The sequence below is a fragment of the Ursus maritimus genome, unplaced genomic scaffold, assembly GCF_017311325.1.
Source record: "Ursus maritimus isolate PB19 unplaced genomic scaffold, ASM1731132v1 scaffold_1, whole genome shotgun sequence".
NCBI classification, from domain to species: domain Eukaryota; kingdom Metazoa; phylum Chordata; class Mammalia; order Carnivora; family Ursidae; genus Ursus; species Ursus maritimus.
The window spans coordinates 100,341,631-100,365,700 of record NW_024423343.1 but is presented as its reverse complement, the minus strand read 5'-3'; the positions used below and the strand labels follow the sequence as shown (position 1 = coordinate 100,365,700).

The 24,070-nt window shown below is 42.8% G+C and overlaps 1 protein-coding gene and 1 non-coding gene across 2 annotated transcripts in view; one reads left to right on the top strand and one right to left on the bottom strand.

Moving 5' to 3' along the window:
• Window positions 1-24,070, top strand: part of CLASP1 (cytoplasmic linker associated protein 1) — a 262,476-nt gene that overhangs the window by 80,190 nt on the left and 158,216 nt on the right. The window contains exons 3-7 of the mRNA XM_040619053.1: window positions 4,901-4,979; window positions 6,477-6,580; window positions 7,807-7,898; window positions 9,790-9,865; window positions 15,100-15,197. Coding sequence (XP_040474987.1) covers window positions 4,901-4,979; window positions 6,477-6,580; window positions 7,807-7,898; window positions 9,790-9,865; window positions 15,100-15,197 — 449 coding nt within the window. The remainder of the gene's footprint in view (window positions 1-4,900; window positions 4,980-6,476; window positions 6,581-7,806; window positions 7,899-9,789; window positions 9,866-15,099; window positions 15,198-24,070) is intronic.
• On the bottom strand, window positions 4,219-4,344 carry LOC121099954. The gene has a single exon (XR_005831679.1). It is a non-coding gene; the product is annotated as a U4atac minor spliceosomal RNA (small nuclear RNA).

The following is a 24,070-nucleotide window of genomic DNA, read 5'->3' as shown; positions in this document are numbered from 1 at the left end:
GTTGCACTCTCCTTTTTGAACTCCATTTAAACTTGTTAGTTCTTTTCTGTGTATCCTTTGTCTCTTATCTACTATTTTGAATTTTTCATCTTTTTGCCTCTTTGTGTTTCATTCTGTTTTTTTCTGCAGACTTAGTGTCCAGTGTGCTTTTAAAGCCTATCCATGGAATACTGAATTCTGGTATTATTTGGTGCTTTCAAAAATTGATGTCAGTTTTTAAAAGTTGTAATTTCTCTCCCCCAAATTTTAATCACATATTTTATCTTCTTACACATAGTAAGAATTATTATTATTATTACTAAGTAAGCTCTGTGTCCAAAGTGGGGCTTGAACTTATGACCCTGAGATCAAGAGGCATGCTCTACTGACTGAACCAGTCAGGCATCCCAGAATTATTATTTTAATAATCTGTTTCTAGTTATTTTCATGTACATAGTTGATGTGTGTCTGTGTTTTTGCTAGTTTTCAGTTATAGTTGTCGGGTGTGCCTGGTTATCTGGCTTTGTTTTGGACATGGTATTTGAAAATTGTTCATAGAAGTAAATTGAGGACTAGAGAGGATGATGCTCTCTCCATCTGGAAGTGATTTGGGTTTTTATCTGTCAAGGGCTTTAGGGCACCACCTAAGCTAAGATCATTTCCATCTGATGTCAGGGATTGATATTTTTTTGGGCCACCCAGATTCTTAGAAGCTGGTCTGTGGTCTATCTGAAGACTATTTTACTTTCAATTCACTCTAGATCTACAGGTATATTATAAAATTTAAAACTGAGCTAAGCAAGACCAGATAACCCAAAGTCAATATACAAGAGAATCAATTAGGTATAGCCATTTGGATTTCTAACCCAAGTCGTCGTAGGGGGCTATCCAGGCTATGAACCTTTGAGGGCTCTGGAATCCAGCCTCTCTTCTCCTAGACCCATGTGGTGATTGAAAGCAATTCTTAGTGTCTTGGTTGTCCCTTCCCAGTGTTTAAATGGCCCGAGGGCAAAAGTGGATCATGTGCTGCAACCTTATCCCACTGGATTTTAGTTTACTTATGTTTCATAACTGGTAACTTTTCTTTGCCTTCCTTATTCTCTGATGTTTCCAAGCAGATGTTCTTTTATAATTTAGCATTTTTAGTTATTTTTAGCATGATGGTTAGTTTGAGTTACTTAGCAATTTACTAACTCCCTTTGAAAGCACATTTTTAAAGTTGTAGGATAAAGGAATTGTATTGGATCTTAAGAACTCATCCATTACAAATGAATTCATTACTAATCAGTAAAGTAGCTTGTTTTTGTTTTTGTTTTGTATAGTAGTAGGGGTTTATTGACCATTTACCATGAATCCACTATTGTGCTGTATAGTAGGGAAATTTTGAGGAAATACAAGGCACAGTATTCCTTATTCAAGGAGTTTTGCTGTGGAAACAAGCATAAACTCAGAAAATGAAATAGAATATTGAAGGAGGTGCTTGAAGGTAATGCATAGTTAATGGCTTAGTGAAAATTAAAGGCCGTAAGTGTTGGGTGCGAGCCCGATCCCTTCCCTGCCTCTGCCCTTTCTCTCCCAGGCCGCCTTCCTCATGCTGGTCACTGTGCCCTGTCTAAATCTCCAGCTCCCTGTCTCTCCCTCTTTACCAGTACAGCTTTTCAGTAGCTGTCCCATTGTCCTGCAGACATGTCTGAGCTGCCTCCCCTGTGACATCCCAGCACTGCCCTCTGCTCCAGCTCTCCCCATCATGGCAGCCGTCTCACACCTTTGCACGCACACTTCCCTCCGCTTAGAGGTTATCTCTTCCTTTGGTGCAAGGCTGGTTTTTCAAAACGTAGCCTCATTTAGTGTGAGTCTTTCTGGGAAGCCTTGTCTGCCAGCCAAGTCCCTTTTCAGGTATCCTAGACCTCTGCCGGAGCACCAGTTGGTACCTGTTGTCCATGGTGATGGCAGTGACAGTGAGCTGGTGATAACAGCCAGCAGGTGTGTAGGCTAGCCCGTACCACGCACCACGTCCTATATCACACACTTCACATACAGCGATCTGTGAGGTAGCTGTTTCTCTTGTCCCCGTTTTACAGGTAGGAAATTGGGGCACATAGAGGCTTCACAGCCAATAATTGTGGTCTCCTGGGCAATGACTTTATTCATGTATCCCCTTCTTCAGTACGGAAATGGAAACATAGGAGCGGGGCCTGGGCTGTGAAGATAAACATTTGTGGGTGGTGATTCCCTTCCTGGCCCACTGGGGCTGTGACTCAGTGTGAACTAGACAACTGTAAATGAACCCCTCTCCTTCTTTCCAGAGTGTCGTTCATTCTGCTGTGAAGGTGCCTGGGACTGTTTCTGTCCTCTCCTGTCCTGTTTCACTGGGCCTTCGCCGCATCTGCCAACCCAGGCTTCTTGGGGAGTCTCTGGACTCCCCAGTCTGTCTGGGCAAGACGTTTTGAAATTTACTCTTTAAATTGAGCGAGGCCTGAACTGGTCAAAACTACCAAGTAAACTTCCATCCTGGAAAAGATGAAAGAAAGTCTGTGTTCCCTCAAATTCCACAGGTAGCTTAACCAACAAGGGCTGTGATACCTGACAGAATTTTGAATTCATTCAAAATGAAGGTGTAATTGTCCTCGTACGCCTTAGTCTTGAATGAGTTATGCAGGGGTGTGGTGAGAACTTGAAGGCAGCATTCTTAGTATTTTTGTAATGAATAACACTCCCACCCACCTCCAACCAGCGATGCGACCACCATACTCATGCTTCGGATTTCATCAGGGAAAAGCCAGTTCCAGTTAATTGATGGGCTGCTCTTTTTAAAATACAAGCTTTAGTGCTTAGAACAGTTTTGGATTCACAGAAAAATTATGAGGGTGGTATAGAGAGTCTCCATGTACACCACACCCAGTCTCTCTATTGACATCTAACATTAGTATGGTGTAGATGTTATAATTAATAAACCAATATCAATGCATCATTATTAACTCAAGTCTTGACAGTTTATTCAGAGTTCCTCACTTTTTTCCTACTGTCTTTTATCTCTTCCAGCATTCCACCCAGGATACCACATTACATTTAGTCATCATGTGTCTCTGTGCGCCTCTAGGTTATGACAGTTTCTTGAACTTCCATGTTTTAGGTGACCTTGACAGTACTGGTCAGGTATTTTGTAGGATGTTCTCTCTATGGGAATTTGATGTTTTTCTCATGATTAAATTGGGCTTATGGGTTTTGAGGAGGTAGCACAGATATAAAGTGTCATTTTAATCACACCACACCAAGCATATATGCTGTCAACATGACTTGTGACTGCTGATAGGAGCGGGGCCTGTGCCCCTGTTTGTCAGGTTTCTCCACTGTAAAGTTATTCCCCTTTCCTTCCATGCTGTATTCTTTGGAAGGAAGGCAGAGTTTGATACCTAAATCCTCTTTAGCTGATAAGTAAAGCCACTATTTTTAAATGTTTTATACCATTACATATTTTTAAAAAACCGTTTGCCAACCAATGTTCTCTTTATAACAATTTTTTAGAATTATTTCCTTCGATATCTTCAAGGTGCCAGTCCCTTGCAAGGACAGTTTATGTTCTGATTCAGCAGTTTTGAAGCAGTGGATTCCAAGCTGAATAGAAAGGCCTGCAGTCTTTGCATTTACAAGCTGCAAAACGCAGGGGCAGACAGATGAAAGGAATTATAATGACATTGCTTGATGTTAGGGTTATTGTCATTGCCTCAGTTTTGTTCATTTATTCTGTAAGATACTGGGCTACTCCACTTACAGTTTTGAACCATGTTTTAGTAAAGTTGCACAGAGCAAAATTCCTACTGAGAAACGGTTTGTACTAGGGAAGACTGTCATGTTTAAGGTGGCTTAATAGGTTTTCAAACAAAACATGGTTTAGTGTTTCTGCTAATCACGTACTGAAGCGCAAAAGCGGGTTTTACGAATTAAACCTCGCTTCTGTTAATGTATTTTGGGGAGTATTTACAGTCTATTAAGTAGGTAGGTCAACCTACTGAATAATTGGAAGGACCAAACTGGATTGTTACTGTTACGATCAATAATTGGAAGGACCAAACTGGATTGTTACAATCGGTGTAAAAAAAAGTATTCAAAACGGTGAAAGTAAAAGTTGGTATTAGATAGTAGCACCCTCTGGTGATACAACACGGTATTACGCTTAATTTTGTAAGCATAGTTAAACTATTTTTGAACTTCTAAGTCGTGGAAAAGAGGTTTATTCTTTTTTCCAAAAATTGCACCAAGATAAAGCCAAGCTTTAGTTGATGCGAGCGTGTTGTTTAGGCGTTAGCAGTACTGCCCTCACTATGCGCTCATTGGACAGTAGCGCAACCCCAAGAAAAGGATGGTTGATGGAGCTTGTGCGTGCGCTGCAAGCAGGAAGCGCCAGTACCGGGTAGGCTTGGGGTGACTAATTCACAACTCCCGGCCTAACCGCCTGGTAGCTCGTGTACCTATGGTGAGCACATCTGCCGAAGCAAATCAACAACTTCTTGTTTTCTGAGGCTTCCGAAGGTCGCGAACAGGCTGCTTGGTTTTACCCAGAAGGCCACGCACCAGCTGCGAGTAATTTGCATACGCGTTACTCGCCGGGGCGGGGCCGGTAGGGGGCGGGGCCGCGGCTCGGACTTCCACGCTGCTGCACCCGCGCCTTGGATCTGCCCGCGCTCTGGCTGTTTTTTATTTCGTTTCATGTTACCTTCCATTTTCTATTTAAGCTATAAACAGATCTTTGTGTATCAGAGCAGCCCTTTTGACAACCAGTGTATTCTGCCGGTCGGCATGCGCTCTCCAGGCTGTCGGACTGCGTTCGAGCCAGGAATGGGGGGGCGTCCTGGGAGCTGGTGGGCCAGAGCGTGGGCCTCGAGGGCGGCGGCTAATGGGTTCCCGGTGTTTCCCTTTGCAGGTGGTTCTTCTCGGCATGGACATTCTGTCCGCGCTGGTCACCCGGCTGCAGGATCGGTTCAAGGCGCAGATTGGCACAGGTGAGCTGTGGGTAGGTGGGGCCCCCACATTCTCCACCGTCCAGTACCCAGCCTTCGCTCAGTCTCCCCAGATCCTCCATTAAGCCGTACCCAACCCTCCGACCCAGCAATCCCCCTCACCCCCCGCCGCACAGACCCTTTTGATTTAGTCCTCCCAGCCATCCCTTAAGTCCTCCTTCACTCTCCACCTGCTGGGGCTGCACGACTGGTCCTCCTCTCCTCCCGGGGTCACCCCAGATCCACCCACCTCACCGCACCTTGCTGGCATGTTCACGCTTTTTGTTTTTACCATACCTTTCTGCAGGCTTCTTCCAGCGTTCGTGTTCTATTACACAGTATTACTGCTAATTCTTTTATTCTTACACAGATTCTTACAAACATCAGCTATCACATTTTAGTGCCGACAAAATTATATTTGGCCGTTTTGAGAGGCATTGCTTTCCCATTTTGAGAAGGCCTGCAAGTCCAATGCAGCTGTGTTTTTTCCAGATCAAAATCCTAGGTGTTCTGTTTTCACTTTGGTCATAAATGTTGTTACAAGTGTCCCTTAAATGACTGCTCTTTACTTTGAAGGGAAAACGATGTCAGCAAAATGAAATAAAAATAAGCAGGTTTCTTCGTTTTAGAGATGATTTAGTCATTTCTAAATTCCTGACCTCTGGGATTTCATAGTGACAATATAAGCACCAAGCAGCTCTGTTTGTATAAGGATTTCGTTACAGAACTTCTCAGTTTTGGTTGCTACATGTGTATTTGTTATTTCTGTTAACTTTCTGGTCAGTGTGCTGTTTCAGATAAGGTTAAGAACTCTTTCCCCATTCNNGCACTAACTGTCCATCTGTAAATAAAAACCTCCCTTTTAGAAATTTGTTATTTTAATAGCATTCTATTTTCCTCATAAGTTAGTTGAATTGTTCACGGATGTCTCTTGTAAAAGAAAGTTTATAGACTCTTAGAAGGAGCAAAGTAAACTGACTTCTGGTCGGTAAATGCCCTCGGAGCATTAGCTGATGGCCCACACCTGGGGTGGGGAGCTGGACTCTAATTCATGTGTGTATACTCTGTAAAATTAGAGACACAGTGTAGATGAGAGAATGAGTCATAAGTGCCTGCTCCTTCTACCCCCAGCGAATGTGCTGGAGCCCTCTCTTACCTAAACTTCCTTTTGTGTTGACTCCTTTCTGCCAGGGTCTTCCACTGACATCCCTTTTAATATCTCACCAGCTTAAAAACGTGTTGGGAGCTGGCTAGAGGAAGGTCGTTTAAGGAAGAGGAAGAATAGTGTGTCCATGCAAAGGATTTTGCAGATTCTTATAGTAAGCTCCCATGGATTTCACTGCAAAGAGTAGAACTGTGAGGATTGGTGGTTCTACAATGGTGTACATCATTTAGGCCAACATTTTGTCTTCCCAGTAATTGAAATACCCAGTTGGTGACTGCAGACCCCCTCCCCCCCCCATAGGCTTTCATTTGATCAGTTTGCATTTTGATTTTCAGTGCTGCCAAGTTTAATAGACAGACTGGGAGATGCTAAAGACTCTGTGCGAGAGCAAGACCAAACTCTGCTGCTGAAGATCATGGATCAAGCTGCTAATCCCCAGGTAGGGCGAGGAGGCACTCTGCGGCCCGCTGGCATGTGCACCGTGCTGGCCTGTGCGTCTGGCTCGCACTGGCCTCCTTACTCAGTGGGGAGTCTGCTTGAGATTCTCTCTCTCCCTCTCCATGTGCCCCTCTCCCAGCACGAGAGTGCTGTTTCTCTGGGGGGGAAAAAGACTTAATTTCTCTTATTTTTTATTTACTTTTTTATATATTTACCTGTTTATATATATTTTTTATTTTAGAGAGCAAGAGTGTGTAAGTGGAAGGGGGAGAGGGACAAGGAGAGCAAGTGAGAGAGAGAGAGAGAGAATCTCAAGCAGGCTCCACGCTCAGGGCAGAGCCCATTGCAGGGATTGATCTCATGACCTGAGTCAAAATCAAGAGTAGGATGGTTTAACTGACCAAGCCACCCAAGTGTCCCAAGATTTAATTTCTTTTAAGCTGATGTGTTTCACATGAAAATTTTCATAACATTTTATCTGTCCCTGCCCACCTCCTCCTCCCCATACAGGATGTTTTAGAAAGTAATAAATAGCAAAGGGTATACTTTGACTAAAATAGTGGACTTAACATGGGTATTGAGTGCTTGGTTGAATCCATTAGACTCTTGAGCTTGTTTGTGTAACTGACTCAGTTTCTCTGAAAAGAGGTTGTTGTAGTATCTGGGAAGTCAGGAGGCCTGGCTGGAGCCCTCATTCCTATCTGCTAATGAGCTGGGGCTGCTGGGACAGATGGACAGAGGGACACAGCCCTCCCTTCCAGGCTCCAACTGTGTAATGTATTGGGGGGGGGTGAGGGGCTGGGGGGATCAGAAAAAGCCATCCAGGGAAGGTAAAGCCCAGACTGTCTTAAAGGATGAGCAGATGTGTGACTTGTGGATGAGGTGGGGACAGCTGTTCTAGAGCAGGAGAACAGTAGGACTGTGTGCTCTCTGGCAAGTCACCCAAGCCTCGCTTGACCTTACTTTCCTCCCCCAAGAAATGGGGACGGTTACACCTTCCTTTAAGAACTGTTGGGATAATTAAATGCAGTTATATGAAGGAATGTGTTTGGAAAAACTCTGACTTGATACAGAAATACAAGTTACCATTTTTCAGTATCCTTGAGAGGACGAAATGGACTGGTTGAGGCTGGGGCTGACTTGGCACCTGCTGAGAGGTCCCTCTTCTGTTGTCCCTGTATTGAATAAAGGCTTCTCATCTGCTCACCTGTCTTCTGTCACCTACAGTACGTGTGGGACCGAATGCTGGGAGGCTTCAAGCACAAGAATTTCCGGACTCGGGAAGGCACGTGCCTCTGCCTTGTTGCCACACTCAATGCGTAAGTCTGGGCGGGGCCTGAGGGTTTCCTTGGCCGAGCATCGTTAGTTGAGACTTTGTGTTTTGAAGTGACTATGGGTTTCCGGAAGTTGCAGAGAAATGTCCTGGGAAGTGCTGTGCACGCCTCCCCCATGATTCTTCACTCTTTACATGTTGCATATCCGTGGTGCATTACCAACACCAGAGATCAATATTGATGCAACACACAGGGCTTATACAGATTCCTCTGGCAACACACACCCATTGGGTGTGCAGTTCTGCCCCATTCTGTCATGTGTGTAGCTCCAGGGAACCACCATCACCAGTGAGGTACAGACCTGTGCAGCACGCCAGACTCCCTCATGCTACCCCCTGCCCCGCCTCCCCGCAACCACTGATCTCACCATCTCTATGATTTTGTTATTTCAAGAATGTCATATAAATGGAATCATACAGAATGTGAGCCTTTGAGATTGACTTCTTTCACTCGGCAGAATTCCTTTGAGGTTGCATATGTGGGGTTGCCTGAACAGTACTTCATCTTCTTATTGCCGAGTCGAATTCCACGGTACAGACGTAGCTGTTTGCGTCACCGTTCACCTGTTGCAGAATGTTTGAATAGTTTCTGGTTTCTGGCTGTTACAAGCAAAGCTGCTGTGAACGCATACGTACGTGTTCCTGCAGCATGTACGCTTGCATTTCTCTTGGGTTGGTGCCCAAGAGTGCCATTGCTGGGTCATCCGGTAGGTTTCATTTTAAAGAATCTGCCAAACTCTTTTCCAGAGTTTTCTCTGCCGTTTTACATTCCCACCAGCAATGTGTGAATGATTCAGTTTTACATATTCTTGTTAGCACTGAGTGTTCGGTTTTTTATTTTAGCCATTTTGATTGCCGTGTAGTGATATCTCTTTGTGGTCTTAATTTGTATTTTCTTAATGACTGTTGATGTTGAAGATTTCTTCACGTGCTTATTTGTAGGAGAGACATTTTGAAAATTGAAAAATGACAAGTCACCTTTTCTGATTATAAAAGTGATATTGTATATGTCAGAAAATTTACATCAGGGAGAAAATAATGATTTGGTATATTTCTACCACCTTCACACAATCATGGTTAATTGGTAGTGTATTTTTAGTCCAACCTGCAAGGTACATTATTTTCAAAAACAAAACTGGGATAATAATGTTTATGTCACCTTGTAAATTTTTCCGCTCATTATGTTAGCCTTTTCAGTACCATTAAAAATTTGCCCAAACTTGTATGTTTTTAAAAATGTTAGTTTTTGATCACAGTGGTTTCACTCCTGAGAATGTACCCTAAGGAAGTCATCAAATTACCGGAGAGAGTTGTATTCCCAAGGGCTGTTTGTGCGGGTGTTTATGACGGCGAAAAGTGGTCAGTGACTTCCGTGCTGCCAGCAGGGCAGGGTTTAGCTGGAACCCTCTGCGGCCACTGTGTCAGGGTCCTCCCACCGAGCACTCATTAACTGAGCATCAGCTGTGCACAGGTTATGCGAGGGAGACCCTCAAGGGACTTGCAGTTTCATTGAGAGCACTGAGTTGGGCGAAATAGGAGCTGCTGCAGGACAGAATAATAATGCAGGGGCAGCCGCGTGTGAGGCCGGCAAGACTGCGGGAAAGGCTGGGCCTCGGCTTGGCATTGCAGGTTGGGAGCCAGAGCCTGAGTGCCGGGGAGAAGGCCTGTCAGCGAGCAGCATGAAAGGTTTTGAGCTCTCTGCAGAGGGGCGGGTCTTCGTGGCACTTATTTTGGAAGCAGGTGGGCAGAAGATGGGGAAAATGGGAAGGAAAGGGAGCCAAGGTGTGAGGGGGCGATAAGGCCCTGGGGCGAGAGAGGGAGTGGGGAGTTTCTTTTCTTTGTTCTCACCAACAGTAAAGCATTCCTTTTGTTTTCAGCTCTGGAGCACATACTTTAACACTAAGCAAGATCGTGCCACATATATGTAATTTACTTGGAGATCCAAACAGCCAGGTGAGTGTATTTTAGTGATAAAGAGTGATAAACTGGTGATAAACTGGTTATAGACCTAGACCATTAGGATGCCTTCTGGTGTTCTGTGTGTACCTGATATGTGGGTGGGACTCTATTCATGTTTATAATGCTCTGATTAATGTTCCAGATAATTAACGTTAATGCCCTTCAGCATTTATAAGATATCATTGGTGAATGTGGTGGTCCTGCTGCCCTGTTCTCTATATGGCTGAGGCCTTGCTAGTCTATAAAGTGATGTCATCCGGACCAGCCTCCAAGATACTGTCCCTCTTGTCACCCACTCTCCAGCCAAAAAGGGGTGGGCTTGGGAAGAGTGATCAGTGCTGATTGAAGTCAGTCAGGCAGTGCCTCTTGGGGTAGGGGGATTGATTGGAAAGGGCCTGAGGTACCTGTTCTGAGGGGATGGAAACTTCCTGTGTTTTGTTTGGGTGGTGCCCACTCTGGTGTATGTAACACACTGGTGTGTGAAATTCTTCGAGTCCTAACGATGTGCGGATGGTATTTTATGTCGATTCTTATATGAATGCAGAAACCAAACACCAAAGCACCACTTCCTTAGTGTAGGGGTAGGAGAAGAGCTGGTAATCCGTGGGCAGTCACCAGGCAGATCACAGAACTTTCCAAGCCTGGGCTTCAGAACTGCCAGTTCTCCCATGGGTTCCGTTCTATTTATCACTGAGAGTCATTTTTATTGTGATGATTAGGTCATATAAACTCATAAGAAAAACACCTCATTAGATAAAGGGGCCAAAAATTGGAACAGTAACTTATCAAAGAAATATACGTGGCAGGCATCTCATTTTAAACCTTTACTGATGATTGCTAACGTACCTCCAGAGAGGTTGTGCCTCCATGCCTTCTACCTTCCCTGGCTCCCGGGTCCCCGCAACTCTGGGCCCCTCCAGCTCTTGTCCTTCTTCCTTGGCTTTGCCCTTTCCTTTCTTGTCTCTGCTGCTGCTTTTCCCATCCCCAGCCCTTCCTCTGTGTAGCCTGTGGGTTTTCCGGGTCTTTTGATCGCACCTGCTTTCCTCTTGTCACCCACTCTTTTATCTAGCCTTCATTGAAAGTATATGACACTGGAAGTGGAATTTTTAGATGTTTTAATTTACTGAATCATGCTTTAGGTTTCAATGTTAATTTAAAAAGAAACTTAAAAAAAAAATTCTAAGTTAACCAAATGGGTTATTTTGCGTTTTCTCCCTTTTTGGTTTTGTTTCCATTTTCTATGGCAAAAAAAAATCCTTTATTGAGGCGATTGCTGCTGTCATGTGTATCCTTAAGTCCAGCAGGAAAGCCAGCCTGGAGAGCTGAAATTCCTTGTTCCTTTTTTTTTTTTTTTTAAGATTTTATTTATTTGACAGAGAGAGAGAGAGACACCCAGCGAGAGAGGGAACACAAGCAGGGGGAGTGGGAGAGGAAGAAGCAGGCTCCCAACAGAGCAGGGAGCCCAATGCGGGGCTCAATCCCAGGACCCTGGGATCACGCCCTGAACTGAAGGCAGACGCTTAACGACTGAGCCACCCAGGCGCCCCTGAAATTCCTTGTTTGTAACTCAGGTGCTGTCGCTGGCCACTCGGGTGACGTGAGTCCGCACGGTGGGCCTCCGGGACACCGAGCATTGGGGCACAGTGAGGTTGGCACTCAGTGGGCAGCTTTGGGCCGTCTGTCGCAGACAGGGCTGGAGTACTGCAGACCGTGCACTCAGTCAGTCATCCGTTGATCCACATCTGCCTTAGGAGTGTTTATTTGCACACGTATGCATGCACATGCAGACACTCACAGTCCACATCTCCCAGAACCCTCCTGCCAGGGAAGTTTACCACCCGATTCTCTGCTACTAACGCACTGAATCATTCCTCCTCTTGGGGTGTGTATATCTATTGCATGTGCCTGTGCTCTTGACTTTATTGTAATCTTTTCATTAGTCTTTCCTATTGTGGGCCCCAGTAGGTGGCTAGCCTCCTCCTTATCCCAGTAAACAATGGTCCTGCGAGGGAGGTCGCAGATCTGAAGACCTCAGATTCTGTGGAGCATTCAACTCAGGCCTGCCAGGTAGCGCTTAATGTGTTGGGGCTCTTTTGTAGTCCCGATGCCCTGAAATGTTGGGGTTCCTTTTTAATGGCGAGCATGAGGGTGGACAGAAGCAGTGTGGGGCCCACGTGGCTGTGTTAGAAGTGAGTGCTACGTCGTGCCTTCAGCCTGAGTTGCTTTTACAGTACTTCCCTTCTCAGTTGGAGCCTAGCACTGTGTAGGGCCAAAGAAAACGAAGAGAGTGTGTTCTGCTGTATTTCCTGAGTGGAGGGAGTTTCAGACCCTCCAATGCTGTCTGCCCCTAGAGCTGTGGAAGCCTGAGGAATGATGACTTTCAAAGGCTAAGAATATTGGTTTAGAAGATGTAGATATACTATTTCCACTAGCCTTGTGGTGAGTGTTTTATACACACAACATGTAGGTTCCAAACTGCTGGCCTGACACCTAATTGCAGCCTAATGCGGTGTGTGTGTGTCTGCACTTTTTAGTTTTATGTTTAAGAGTTGCTGTTCTTATGTTTGGAAGATGTGTATTCCCGATTTCTCTCGAAAGATTAGATGTGGCACCTATATTCCTCCAAGTCTGGGTGACGGCGGCCTGTTTGCCTGACCCTCCATTTTCCCTCTTTCTGCCAGCAGGGTCCCCGGCCAGAGCCATTTGTCGTCATATACCACCCAGCTCCACCCATGTATCGAGGTCCCTGCCTGGGCCATGGAGGCACTTTAGTTCGGCATCTAGTAGACACTCAGATATTTGTTGAATGAATTTGTTATTTTTTCTAGCTGTCAAAGCAGCCCTCAGCTCGCAGAGGAGAAAATTGAGACTAAAACAGGGGCGCCTGGGTGGCGCAGTCGTTAAGCGTCTGCCTTCGGCTCAGGGTGTGATCCCAGAGTCCTGGGATCGAGCCCCACATCAGGCTCCTCTGCTCCACTGGGAGTCTGCTTCTTCCTCTCCCACTCCCACTGCTTGTGTTCCCTCTCTTGCTGGCTGTCTTTCTGTCGAATAAATAAATAAAATCTTTAGAAAAAAAAATTGAGACTAAAATACTTTATATATTTGATCCAGGGTTACACAGTTCCTAAATGGCCAAGGAGGTACTCAGGTATACTTAGAATCAAAGACTGGTCATTTTTCCATTAAATCCTGTAAAGTTCTAACGGTCCAAACTTTTTAAGTGGGACAGGATGTTGCTTGCTCATTAAGGTAATGGGCTCTAAGCAAATGTCATCGTTAGAAGGTGAGCCAGGTCATCTTCAAGACACAGTGGCATTAACAGCTTGTGTAATATATGCATGTTTCCATATAAAAATGGTACCTAAATTCAGAAGGTCTTTCTTTTCCCAAATAAACTGATAATCTGTATTAGTCAGCTTGGGCCACCATAACAAAATACCATAGACCGGTGGCTTGAACAGAAATACATTTCTCACAATTCTGAAACCTGGTAGTTTGGGTTCAGGGTGCCAGCATCGTCTGGTTCTGGAAGGGGGGTCTCTTCCTGGTTTGCAGACTGCTCCCTCTCTCTGTGCTCACCTGACTTCTCTGTGCCCATGTGGAGAATGGAGCCAGCTTGTGGGTGTCTTTTCTTACAAAGACACCAATCCTGTTGTGTCAGGGCCCTATGCTTATGACTTTGTTTAACCTCAGTTATCTGCTTATATGTCCTGTCTCTAAATTCAGTCATGCTGGGAGTTAGGACTTCAACATATTTGGGTGGGGGCAGAATGCAAACATTCAGTCTATAACATAAGGCTTGCCCTTTTCCACCATTAAGGGGAAAATGATTGGTGAAGTTACCTGTCCTATAACCTATAATGCTGTTAAATCAAGAGTAGCCTGCAGTATTGAGAATTGTAAATTGTTGTGTCCATCCCTACTTCGTTCCTCTGTCTTCTGTTCTGTTATTTTCATGTCATTGTTTGAGACCAAATACAAAATCATATTGCTCCCCTGTCTTTGCCTACTGAAGTAAGTACCTGTCTTCACTCCTCCGAACCCTCACAGGCTGGCCTTAGTTCCAGGGTATACTGAAAGTTTTTCCCCCCATGTTTTTATTTGCAAAATTTTAAATCTATAGAAAAATTGTAGGACTAGTATTAACATCCGTATTTACCAGTTAACATTTTTGTCGCATTTGTTTTCTCTCTCCTTGTATGTAGACACGTACCCACACACAGAAATACACTTTTTTCCTGAACCATGATATTTTTGCTCTGATGTGATATTTTTGCTCTGAGATACTTCAGTGTATATCTCTCAATAACAAAGATATTTTCAACTACCTGTTATTCTCCCCTCTAAGAAATTTAACATTGCTAATAATGGTAATGTTTGATGTGTGATCCATATTCAGATTTCCCTGTTTTTGTTTTAAATCTGTTCTGTTTCTTAAGCCTTATTTATTGCTGCTTTCTTCTCTTGGTTCCTATTTGTGTTGGCCACCTGCTTACTTGCTCTTCCTGCAGCACGTGCCGTGCAGCTCTGCATTCGCGCCTTTGCACACAGGCTGTACCTTGTGTGGAACTTGTCTCGTTCCATCTTGTCCTAGTAAAATGCTGTCTCCTAAGCACATTTTAAGTGGTTCCTTCCTCTTCCAGAAAATGTTCCTCGGTACTGTCTAGTGTGCTTGCTCCCTTCCCTAAGCTGTGTGAGCTCTTTATACTCCTGGATGATGTTTACTACATCCTGCTCTGCATTAAATGTAAAATTTATGGACTACCCTCCCCCCCATCTCCTTTTAGGACTATTAGCTTCTTAAATACAGGGCTCTATGTATTATGGCCTTTACTACCCATTTTTGTTGTTTGCTAAGTATTTTATTGAGTTCAATCTAGAATGCTTTTTACATGGAGTTTTGTTTTTAGCATAATTCATTTATTTGTAGTATTTTCTGTTTTGGGAAGATGATCCGAAAATTTTGGATTCCTGACATCCTCTGAAAGAATTGAAAGCACTAAAGGGATCTGGACTTTAACACGTCTACAGGGAGGGGACCCGAATTTCCTCTTTGGGATTGTACCGGCAGCATGGCTTTGTCTAGTCAAACGTCCATAAGGGATTGTATGGCAGTTGCGTTGGTAGATTGGTGATAAACTTGGGGTGGCGTACGGCCTTTTGTGTCCTAGCAGGAAGCGCTGTGGACTGACACAGAGCAGCTGTAAGATCTCTTCTTTTACATCTAGGTTCGAGACGCAGCAATAAACAGCTTAGTGGAGATTTACAGACACGTGGGAGAACGTGTGAGGGCAGACCTCAGTAAAAAAGGATTGCCGCAGTCCCGGTGAGTTCAGACTGTCTTCCTTCCTTCTGCTCTTCTTCCCGTCTTCTTCCTTCAGTTAAGCTCCTGGTTTGCACTACTCAATTTATGATGGTGATTATATTCAAAGAATACGTAGTTAGAGGATTGGTGGTCGGAGATCTTGCCCAGATCCTGTGTTGGGACCCCTCCCATTTGACTTCCTCAAAAGGAGGACTGTCATCCAGACATCTCGCCACATCTCGTGCCATGTATTGATTTTACAAGCATGTTTAAAATTGACTGGTATTGAAAAATGCAGCATTCTTTTGGCTCATGTAGTTCTATATCTTGTTTGCCTCAAGTACCTAGTGTAGTTGGTGCTTAGAATATATTTGTTTGAATTAATGAAGCCTTTCCAGAATGAGTCTGGATAGAAATAAAGAAGTAATAATTCTGGAAGCATCTTTGAAATGGTAGTGTTCTGCCAGTCTCAATATGTAGAGGCCAATGCAAGGGCATCTGCGTCTTATCAGATCCAAGATCACGTGAGTCCACGGATGTCTCTGTGATAGTCAACGTTTAAAAAAAATGAACAACTGGATGTCTATAATTTTACCTATGGCGGAGAAATCTTAAATGCTTTGTGCTCTGCCCCATTCCTTTAAGGGAGAGAGTAGTGTGCAAGTCCTGGGAAGGTACATGTGTCCTGGGCTTCTGGAGCAGCTTGTCTGAGCCTGTCACCGTGTCCCTGGAGACAGCAGAGGCCCAGAGACATGAAGTGACTTGGGAGAGCACACAGCACGAGTCAGAGCTCAGAGGGAAGCCCTGTTCTTCTGACTCCCCTTTTAATTTTCTCTGCCCCATTTTACAAGAGTTTACAGAGTATTGGGAGTCCAGATATGGGTTGGGATTTTGAAATATATTGAAATCCTCTGTCTTGATGTCCCGTAATTGGCTATGATGGAAATGGGCCTCTTACCCTAAAGTACGGGTTCTGTGAGCAGGCAAGTGGGGCTACACTCTGTGTTGTTGAGAGTCCTTTCTGACCCCAGGGTTGCTCTCACGATGGCCCCTGAGCTGTGTGCAAGATAATTAGATGGGGATAAAACTATTTTCATGTTTTTCATCTTCGTTCATAGTTTTTATAACAGGTAATCTGTGAGAATAGACTTATTTTGTTCCTGTGTTTTTTGAACCTCAGCTTTCTTGTCTTTGAGTATATGGGAGAATACTTAGGAGAAAGACGAACTTAAGACCAAAACCCTACACCGTGTCCTAGGGAAAATTGGAGAGCCCATGTGTGCAGGGAGAGCAGGCCTGGAGGGAGTTGACTATTTACTCATGACGTCAGCATCATCGTTGGGAAGACCAGCTATAAGACAGCCCTGCTCCGGGGGTGGCCTCACCAGGCTGTGTAGCTTGCAGTGGCCCTAGGCCATGAGCAAACCATCTCACCTGATGGGACATCTTCGTCCTGTCTGAAGGCTGCTGTAGCAAGCCTGTAGGTCTGGGAGGTGACATGGTGACACTGAGATCTGGAGAGAGGAGTGCTCAGAGGAGACTCCTGTCCTTGGGGAGGCTGGCTTGCAAGGCTGGCCCTGGGCTGGCACTGGAAGCTTTGATCTGGGTGGGTGCTCCCACCATTGCCAAAGAGTGGGCAAGAGTGGCTCCCTGTGCCCTAGCAGTGGGTGTTACACTGAACACCTGCTTTCCTTCTGGGAGTCTGGCATGTTGGTAAGTGCTACCCCAGGGGGTGTCTGTCTGCATGACCAGCCCCAGCAGAGCCCCGGGAGACAGCACAGCACATGTGTTGTCATTGTCACAGCTTGTTGCTGGGGGTGTTAAACATGTTTTCTGTGACTCCACTCCACTGGGAGGGGCTCTAGGAAGCTTGTGCCTGATTTCCTGCAGACCTCACCCCATGTACCTTTCTCTTTGCTGGTTTCTCAGAGTGTCCTAAGTATGACAGTGGTAGCTATGAGTGTGAGTGTGCGCTGAGCCCTGAGTCTTCCCAGCCACTCATTAAACCTGGTGTGGGCTTGGGGACCCCAACACAGAGGGCGATTTAGGTAAGGCTCCCAGGGGCAGTTAAGGCCAGCCAGAGCCCTTCTCATCCAGACTCCCAGTGATGGGTTTTTATACTACCACCCCCCCTTTTTTTCTTTTTTCTTTTTTCTTTCTTTTCTTTTCTTTTCTTTTCTTTTCTTTTCTTTTCTTTTCTTTTCTTTCTTTCTTTCTTTTTTTTTTTTTTTCTTTCTTTTTTTCTTTCTTTCTTTCTTTCTTTCTTTCTTTCTTTCTTTCTTTCTTTCTTTCAATGAAAAGAAGTTGCAGAAGAGTTTGGGCCTTTGTGAATGGGAATGAGGCTTCTGATATCTCATGTGACCTAAAATCCTTAAAATTTGTAGACCACGTGGAGAAGGTAGTCCTAGGGAAATGGGCCCACATCCTTCACAGCTGTCACTGTTAAACTCTGGTAGACACGGTGCCTGGAGAAGGAGCCTGTTGGTGCTTCAAAGGCATTACTCTGGTGAAGCCAAAACTTCCTGTTTCTTTGTATTTATTACAAGACATTTACCTAGCACTGTGAGGGTCAGAGCCATTGGCTGCCACCTTTATTTTGATTTTGCCAGGGACCCCTACAAACAGAACGAGGCTTTGGAAGAATCCTGTCGTTGTTTGGAAAATTCATTGTCTGCTATTTGTGGCTCCAAGTGGCTGACAGGAATACTTGAATATTCTAGACTTCTGTTGTGTCATTTACATATATATGTTTTGCTGTTACATGAGCCTGATAGATTTTCAGCCTAGCGAGATGCCACAGGATTGATAAAGTAGCGTGGGATATGCCTGGTGCTTTCTGAAACTTGCGTTTCATCCTGAAGTAAACATGCTGCCCTCTTAAGAGTTTGTCCATTGAGTGAGTGCTGTATTTGAGAAGATTAATTATATCTCTAGGAAATATATGATGAAAAGAATGCCTTGATAACATCAGCTAAGTGACGTAAACGCTAAGATCAATAATGTGCTTTGAGGTGCAGCTCCTTTTTCCATTTCACAGCTGGGGAGAGACTTGCCCTTTCATCTGCTTCACTTGGGAGGAGCTGGAATTTCGCTTTTGGGCCATGCGTTTGGTTGTTATTTGAGTCTTGTCTATCTGGTGGCTAAAATAATTTTTTTTTAAGGATTTTATTTATTTATTTGCCAGGGAGAGATCTCGAGAGCACGTGAGCACGCGCACACACACACACACACACACACACACCCCATACGCAGGGGGAGCAGCAGGCAGAGGGAGAAGCAGGCTCCCAGCTGAGCAAGGAGCCTGATGTGGGACTTGCTCCTAGGACCCTGGGATTATGACCTGAGCTGAAGGCAGACACTTAACTGACAGAGCCACCCAGGCGCCCCCTCATTCAGAATGTTAAAGCTACTGCCCCATTGCGTCATTCCAGCTTTCAGTCTTTCTACTGAGAATTCTAAAGCCATTCTGATTCTTCATCCTATGTAGATAACTTTGATTTTCTTTGTCCCCAGAGTTTGAAACTTTATGATGATGGGTCTTATACGAGACCATTTTCATTTTTTGTGTAGTGCACGTGGAGGGCTTTTCCATCTGGAACTTCTTCTGGGCAAGTTTCTTTAAGAATATAACTATTATAAATATAAGTAGTTTGTAAATGTGAGTAGTGTATAAATATAGAACTTACATTTGTAAATATAATATATTATGATCACTTGGACCAGTCCTCTGATTTTATTTTTTCTCTGTTTCTATCTTTATAATTTTGCTCTGTCTTCTGGGAGATTTTCTCAAATTCATCTTCCAACCATTCTGTTGGGTATTTGATTTAAAAATTTTTCCTTTCTTGTTCCGATTGTATGGTCCCATTTTGTAGCATTCTGTTTCTGTTTTTTAAATAAGAGCCTTCTTGAAATATTCCTATACCATAATTTTCATGTTTTTATAATTTACCATATCCCCTTTAAAGTGAACAGTTTGGGGCACCTGGGTGGCTCAGTTGGTTAAGCGTCTGCCTTCGGCTCAGGTCATGATCCCAGGGTCTTGGGATTGAGCCATGTCAGGCTTCCTGCTCAGCAGGGTGTCTGCTTCTCCCTCTGCCCCTCCCCCCACTCGTGCTTTCTGTCTCAAATAAATAAAGTGAAAAGTTTAGTTTTTTTTTTTAATTTTATTTATTTATTCGACAGAGGTAGAGACAGCCAGCGAGAGAGGGAACATAAGCAGGGGGAGTGGGAGAGGAAGAAGCAGGCTCATAGCGGAGGAGCCTGATGTGGAGCTCGATCCCATAACGCTGGGATCACACCCTGAGCTGAAGGCAGACGCTTAACCGCTGTGCCACCCAGGCGCCCCGAAAAGTTTGGTTGTTTTAAGTATATTCAGAAAGTTGTGTAGCTGTCACTGCTATCAAGTTTTAGAACATTCGAAAAGAATCCGTGTATCCATAAACAGTCACTATTTCTTTCTTCTACCTAACCCCTGGCAACCACTAGTCTACTTTTTATTTCTATGGATTTGCCTGTTTTGGGACATATCATGCAAATCACGCACAATGTAACTTTTTCTTGACTGCCTTCTTTCAGTTACAATATTTTCAAAGTTCTACCATATTATACCATGAGTCATTCCTTTGTATTGCTGAATAAAATTCCACTGTATGTATATATCACATTTTGTTTATCCGTTCCTCTGTTGATGGACACTGCTTCCACTTTTTGGCTGTTGTGACTAATGCTGCTGTGAAAATGAATATACAGATCTCTTCTACATTCCCTGCATTCAGTTCTTTTCGTTAGGTTTCAGAAGTGGATGTGTTGGATTATATACTGTTATGTTTAATTTTTTGAGGAACCACCATACTGTTTTCCATAGCTGTTGTACCATCTTGCATTCCTACCAGCAGTGCCAACAGTTGTTATTTTGTGTTCTTGTTTTGTTTTATTTTTTGGTAATAGCCATCCTAATGGGTATCTCATTGTCGTTTTTAGAAATTTTATGTACCTTTGTTGAAAATCAGTTGATCATTAATGTAAGGATTTCTTTTTGTATTCTTAGATCTATTCCATTGATCTATATACCTGTCCTTCTACTAGTACCTCACTGATAGCTTTGTAGTAAGTTTTGAAATCCAAGATTATTCTTCTTCTCAAGATTGTTTTGGCTATTCTGGATGTCTTGCATGTCCATACAAATTTTAGGGTGCATTTTTCAATTTCTGGGAAAAATTTCTGGGATTTTGATAGGAACTGAGTTTATATTGAGTTTGGGGAATATTGCCATCTTAAAAACATTAAGTCTACCAATCCATCAACATGGAATGTCTTTATTGACTTTAAACAATTGCTTAGTAGTTTTCAGTGGACAAGTCTTGCACTTTTTTGTTAAATTTATTCCTCCGTATTTTATTCTTTTGATGCTATTAAAAGCAGATTTTTTTCTTAATTTCAATTGTAGATGGTTTGTTGCTAATATATAGAAATACAATTGATTTTTAAAATGCTGGTCTTGAATTTGGCAACCTTGCTGAAGTCCCTAGATGGTGTACAAAATATGGCCTCTGCTAAAAGAGATACTTTACTTTTTCTTTTCCAATGTGAATGCCTTTTATTCTTCTTTCTTGCCTAAAAGCCCAGGCTAGAACTTCCAGTATAATATTGAATAGAGGTGGTGAGAGGGAACAGCATTGCCCTGTTCCTGATCTCAGGAGAAAAGCTTTGTTTTTCAGTGTTGTTAGCTGTGGCTTTTTTTGGTATATGACTTTATGAGGTTGAAGAAGTTTGACAAGTGTTTTTTATCATGAAAGAATGTTGGATTTTGTTAAGTACTTTTTCTGCATCTGTTGAGATGATTATGTGACCGTGGTTTTTATTCTGTTGATATATTGTATTACATTAATTGATTTTCAGATATTAAACCAACCTTGCATTCTTGGGATCAGTTCCCCTTGGTCATGGTGTATAACTCTTTTTATATGCTGCTGGATGCATAAGGAATATTGGTCTGTACTTACCTTTTATTGTGATGTCTTTTTCCTGGTTTTGGTGTTATTATTATATTTGCCCCATAGAATGAATTGGAAAATGTTCCCTCCCCCTTTTTCCAGTTTTAGAAGGTATTATATCTTTTTTTTTAAATTAATGACTTTATTTTTTGTATTTTTAGATGTAGAAAAACTGGCTGGAAAGTACAGAGTTCCTTTCTTTCTCTCCTCTCTGCTTCCCCCCTCCCAGTTTCCTCCATTCTCATCTGTATTTCACGAGATTTTGTGAATGATTGGTGCTAATTCTTCTTTAAATATTTGTTAGAATTTACTACACGTGAAGCCATGTAGTCTGGGGCTTTGCTTTAGGGATATGTTTTGATTACTAATCTAATCTCTTGGTTATAGGTCTAGTCAGATTTTGTCTCTTTTTGAATCAGTTTTGGTAGTTTGTGTCAGTCTAGGAATTTGTCTACTTTCTCTAAGTGTTCTAGTGTTTGACACAGTTCATAGTGGGGTTTTTTTTGTAGTTCTTTTTATTCTAAGGGAGCTAGTAATGTGCCTTCTTTCATCTTCTAAGTTCAGTAATTCAAGTCTTCTCTTTTTTTTTCTGGTCACATTAATGGTTTGTCAAATTTGTTGACTTTTTTTTCCCCAAGGAACTAACTTTTGGCTTGTTGATTTTATTTTTCTATTTCCTATTTCATATATTTATGCTTTAATATTTATTATAATTTTCTTTTTGCTGGTTTACTTTCCCAGTTTTTTAAAGCAGAAGATTAAGTTACTGATTTGGTATCTTCTATTTTAATGTAGACATCTTTGCCTATAAATTTCTTTTATAGTACTATACAAGTACTACTTTATAAGTACTGCTGAAGCTGCATCCTGTGTTGTGTACATTTTGTGTTCATTTTTATTCATCTCAAAGTATTTTTTAAATTTCCCATTTGTTTTTATCTTTGATCTCTTTGTTATTAGGAGCGTTTTGTTAAATTCTTTTTTTTTTATGGTGAAAAACTTTATATTTAGATTTAGCCTGCTGGACTCAGTTTAGATGATCCCAAATTTGTTGGCAAAATCCAAAGCATCATAGTCGGGAGCCAGTCGAACATATGCCTTCTTTTCTCCATCAGGCCTGATCAAGGTGTTGACCTTGGCCACGTCAATATCATAGAGCTTCTTCACAGCCTGTTTGATCTGGTGTTGTTGGCCTTGACATCCACAATGAGCACAAGTGTGTTGTTGTCTTCTGTTTTCTTCATGGCTGACTCAGTAGTCAGGGGGAATTTGATGATGGCATTGTGATCAAGCTTGTTTCTCCTGGGGGCGCTCTTTTGAGGATATTTGGGCTGCCTTCGGAGATGCAGAGTCTTGGGTCATCGGAATGTAGGTGACGTGCAAATCTTTTTTTTTGTGGCTGTGGATGTCTTTCAGCACCGCTTTCTTGGCCTTCAAAGCCTTTGCTTTGGCTTCGGCTTTGGGAGGGTCAGGGGCTTCCTTCTTAGGCTTTGGCGCCATCTTCGTAAAAGGCGTTTTGTTAAATTCTTACATTATTTGTGACTTTCTCATTTCTATTTGTCATTGATATCTGATTTTATCCTATTATGATCATAGATTTCATAATTTCTTTGTTCTATGATATCAGTTCTTTGAAATTTGTTTTAGGCTCATTTTATGGCCTAGCATGTGCTCTGTCCAGGAGAATGTTCCATGTGCACTTGAGAAGTATCTGTATTCTGTTGTTAGTTATTGAAATGTGTGATACTGAAGTCTCCAATTAATACTGCTGAATTATTTATTTCTCCAGTTCTTCCACTTTTTGCTTCATATGTATTGGGGCTCTGTTTAGGGGTGCATGTGATGTCTTCCTGATATATTGACCCTTTTGTCATTGTAAAATGTCCTTCTTTGTCCCTGGTAGCAATTTTTGTCCTAAACTCTGTATTGCCTGATAATAGTATAGTCCTTCGAGACCTCTTTCAAGCACTGTTTGATGGAATATGTTTTTCTTTCTTTTTGCTTTCTCTGTGTTTTTGTATTTTTTTTTTTTTTAAAGATTTTATTTATTTATTTGACAGAGAGAGAGAGACAGCCAGCGAGAGAGGGAACACAAGCAGGGGGAGTGGGAGAGGAAGAAGCAGGCTCATAGCAGAGGAACCTGATGTGGGGCCCGATCCCATAACACTGGGATCACACCCTGAGCCGAAGGCAGACGCTTAACTGCTGTGCCACCCAGGTGCCCCTGTGTTTTTGTATCTTAAGTGAGTCTCTTGTAGGTAACATATAGTTGGGTGTTGTTTCTTTTTTCATTCTGATAATCTTTGCCTTTTCATTGGAGTGCTTAATTCATTTATATTTAATGTAGTACTGGTAAGGTAGACTTCATTTCTGCTCTTTTGCTATTTGTGTTCTCTATGTCACAACTTCTTTGTCTCTTGCTTCTTCATTACTGCCTTATTTTGTATGAAATATATATTTTCTTGTGTACCATTTAAATTTTCTTCTTGTTTCTTTTACTATACTTTTTTGGAATTATTTTCTTAGTGTTTGCTCTGGGGATTTCAGTTGACATCTTAATTTATAGAAGCCTGGTTAGAATTATTACTCTTAATTAATTTCAGTATTAAAAACTTTACTTCCTTTTTTTTTTTTTTAAGATTTTTTTATTTATTTATTTAACAGAGATAGAGACAGCCAGCGAGAGAGGGAACACAAGCAGAGGGAGTGGGAGAGGAAGAAGCAGGCTCATAGTGGAGGAGCCTGATGTGGGGCTCGATCCCATAACGCCGGGATCACGCCCTGAGCCGAAGGCAGACGCTTAACCGCTGTGCCACCCAGGCTCCCCTAAAAACTTTACTTCTATATAGTTTTCTCCCCTCCTTTTTTCTGCTGTTTATCTATACATCTGTATATATT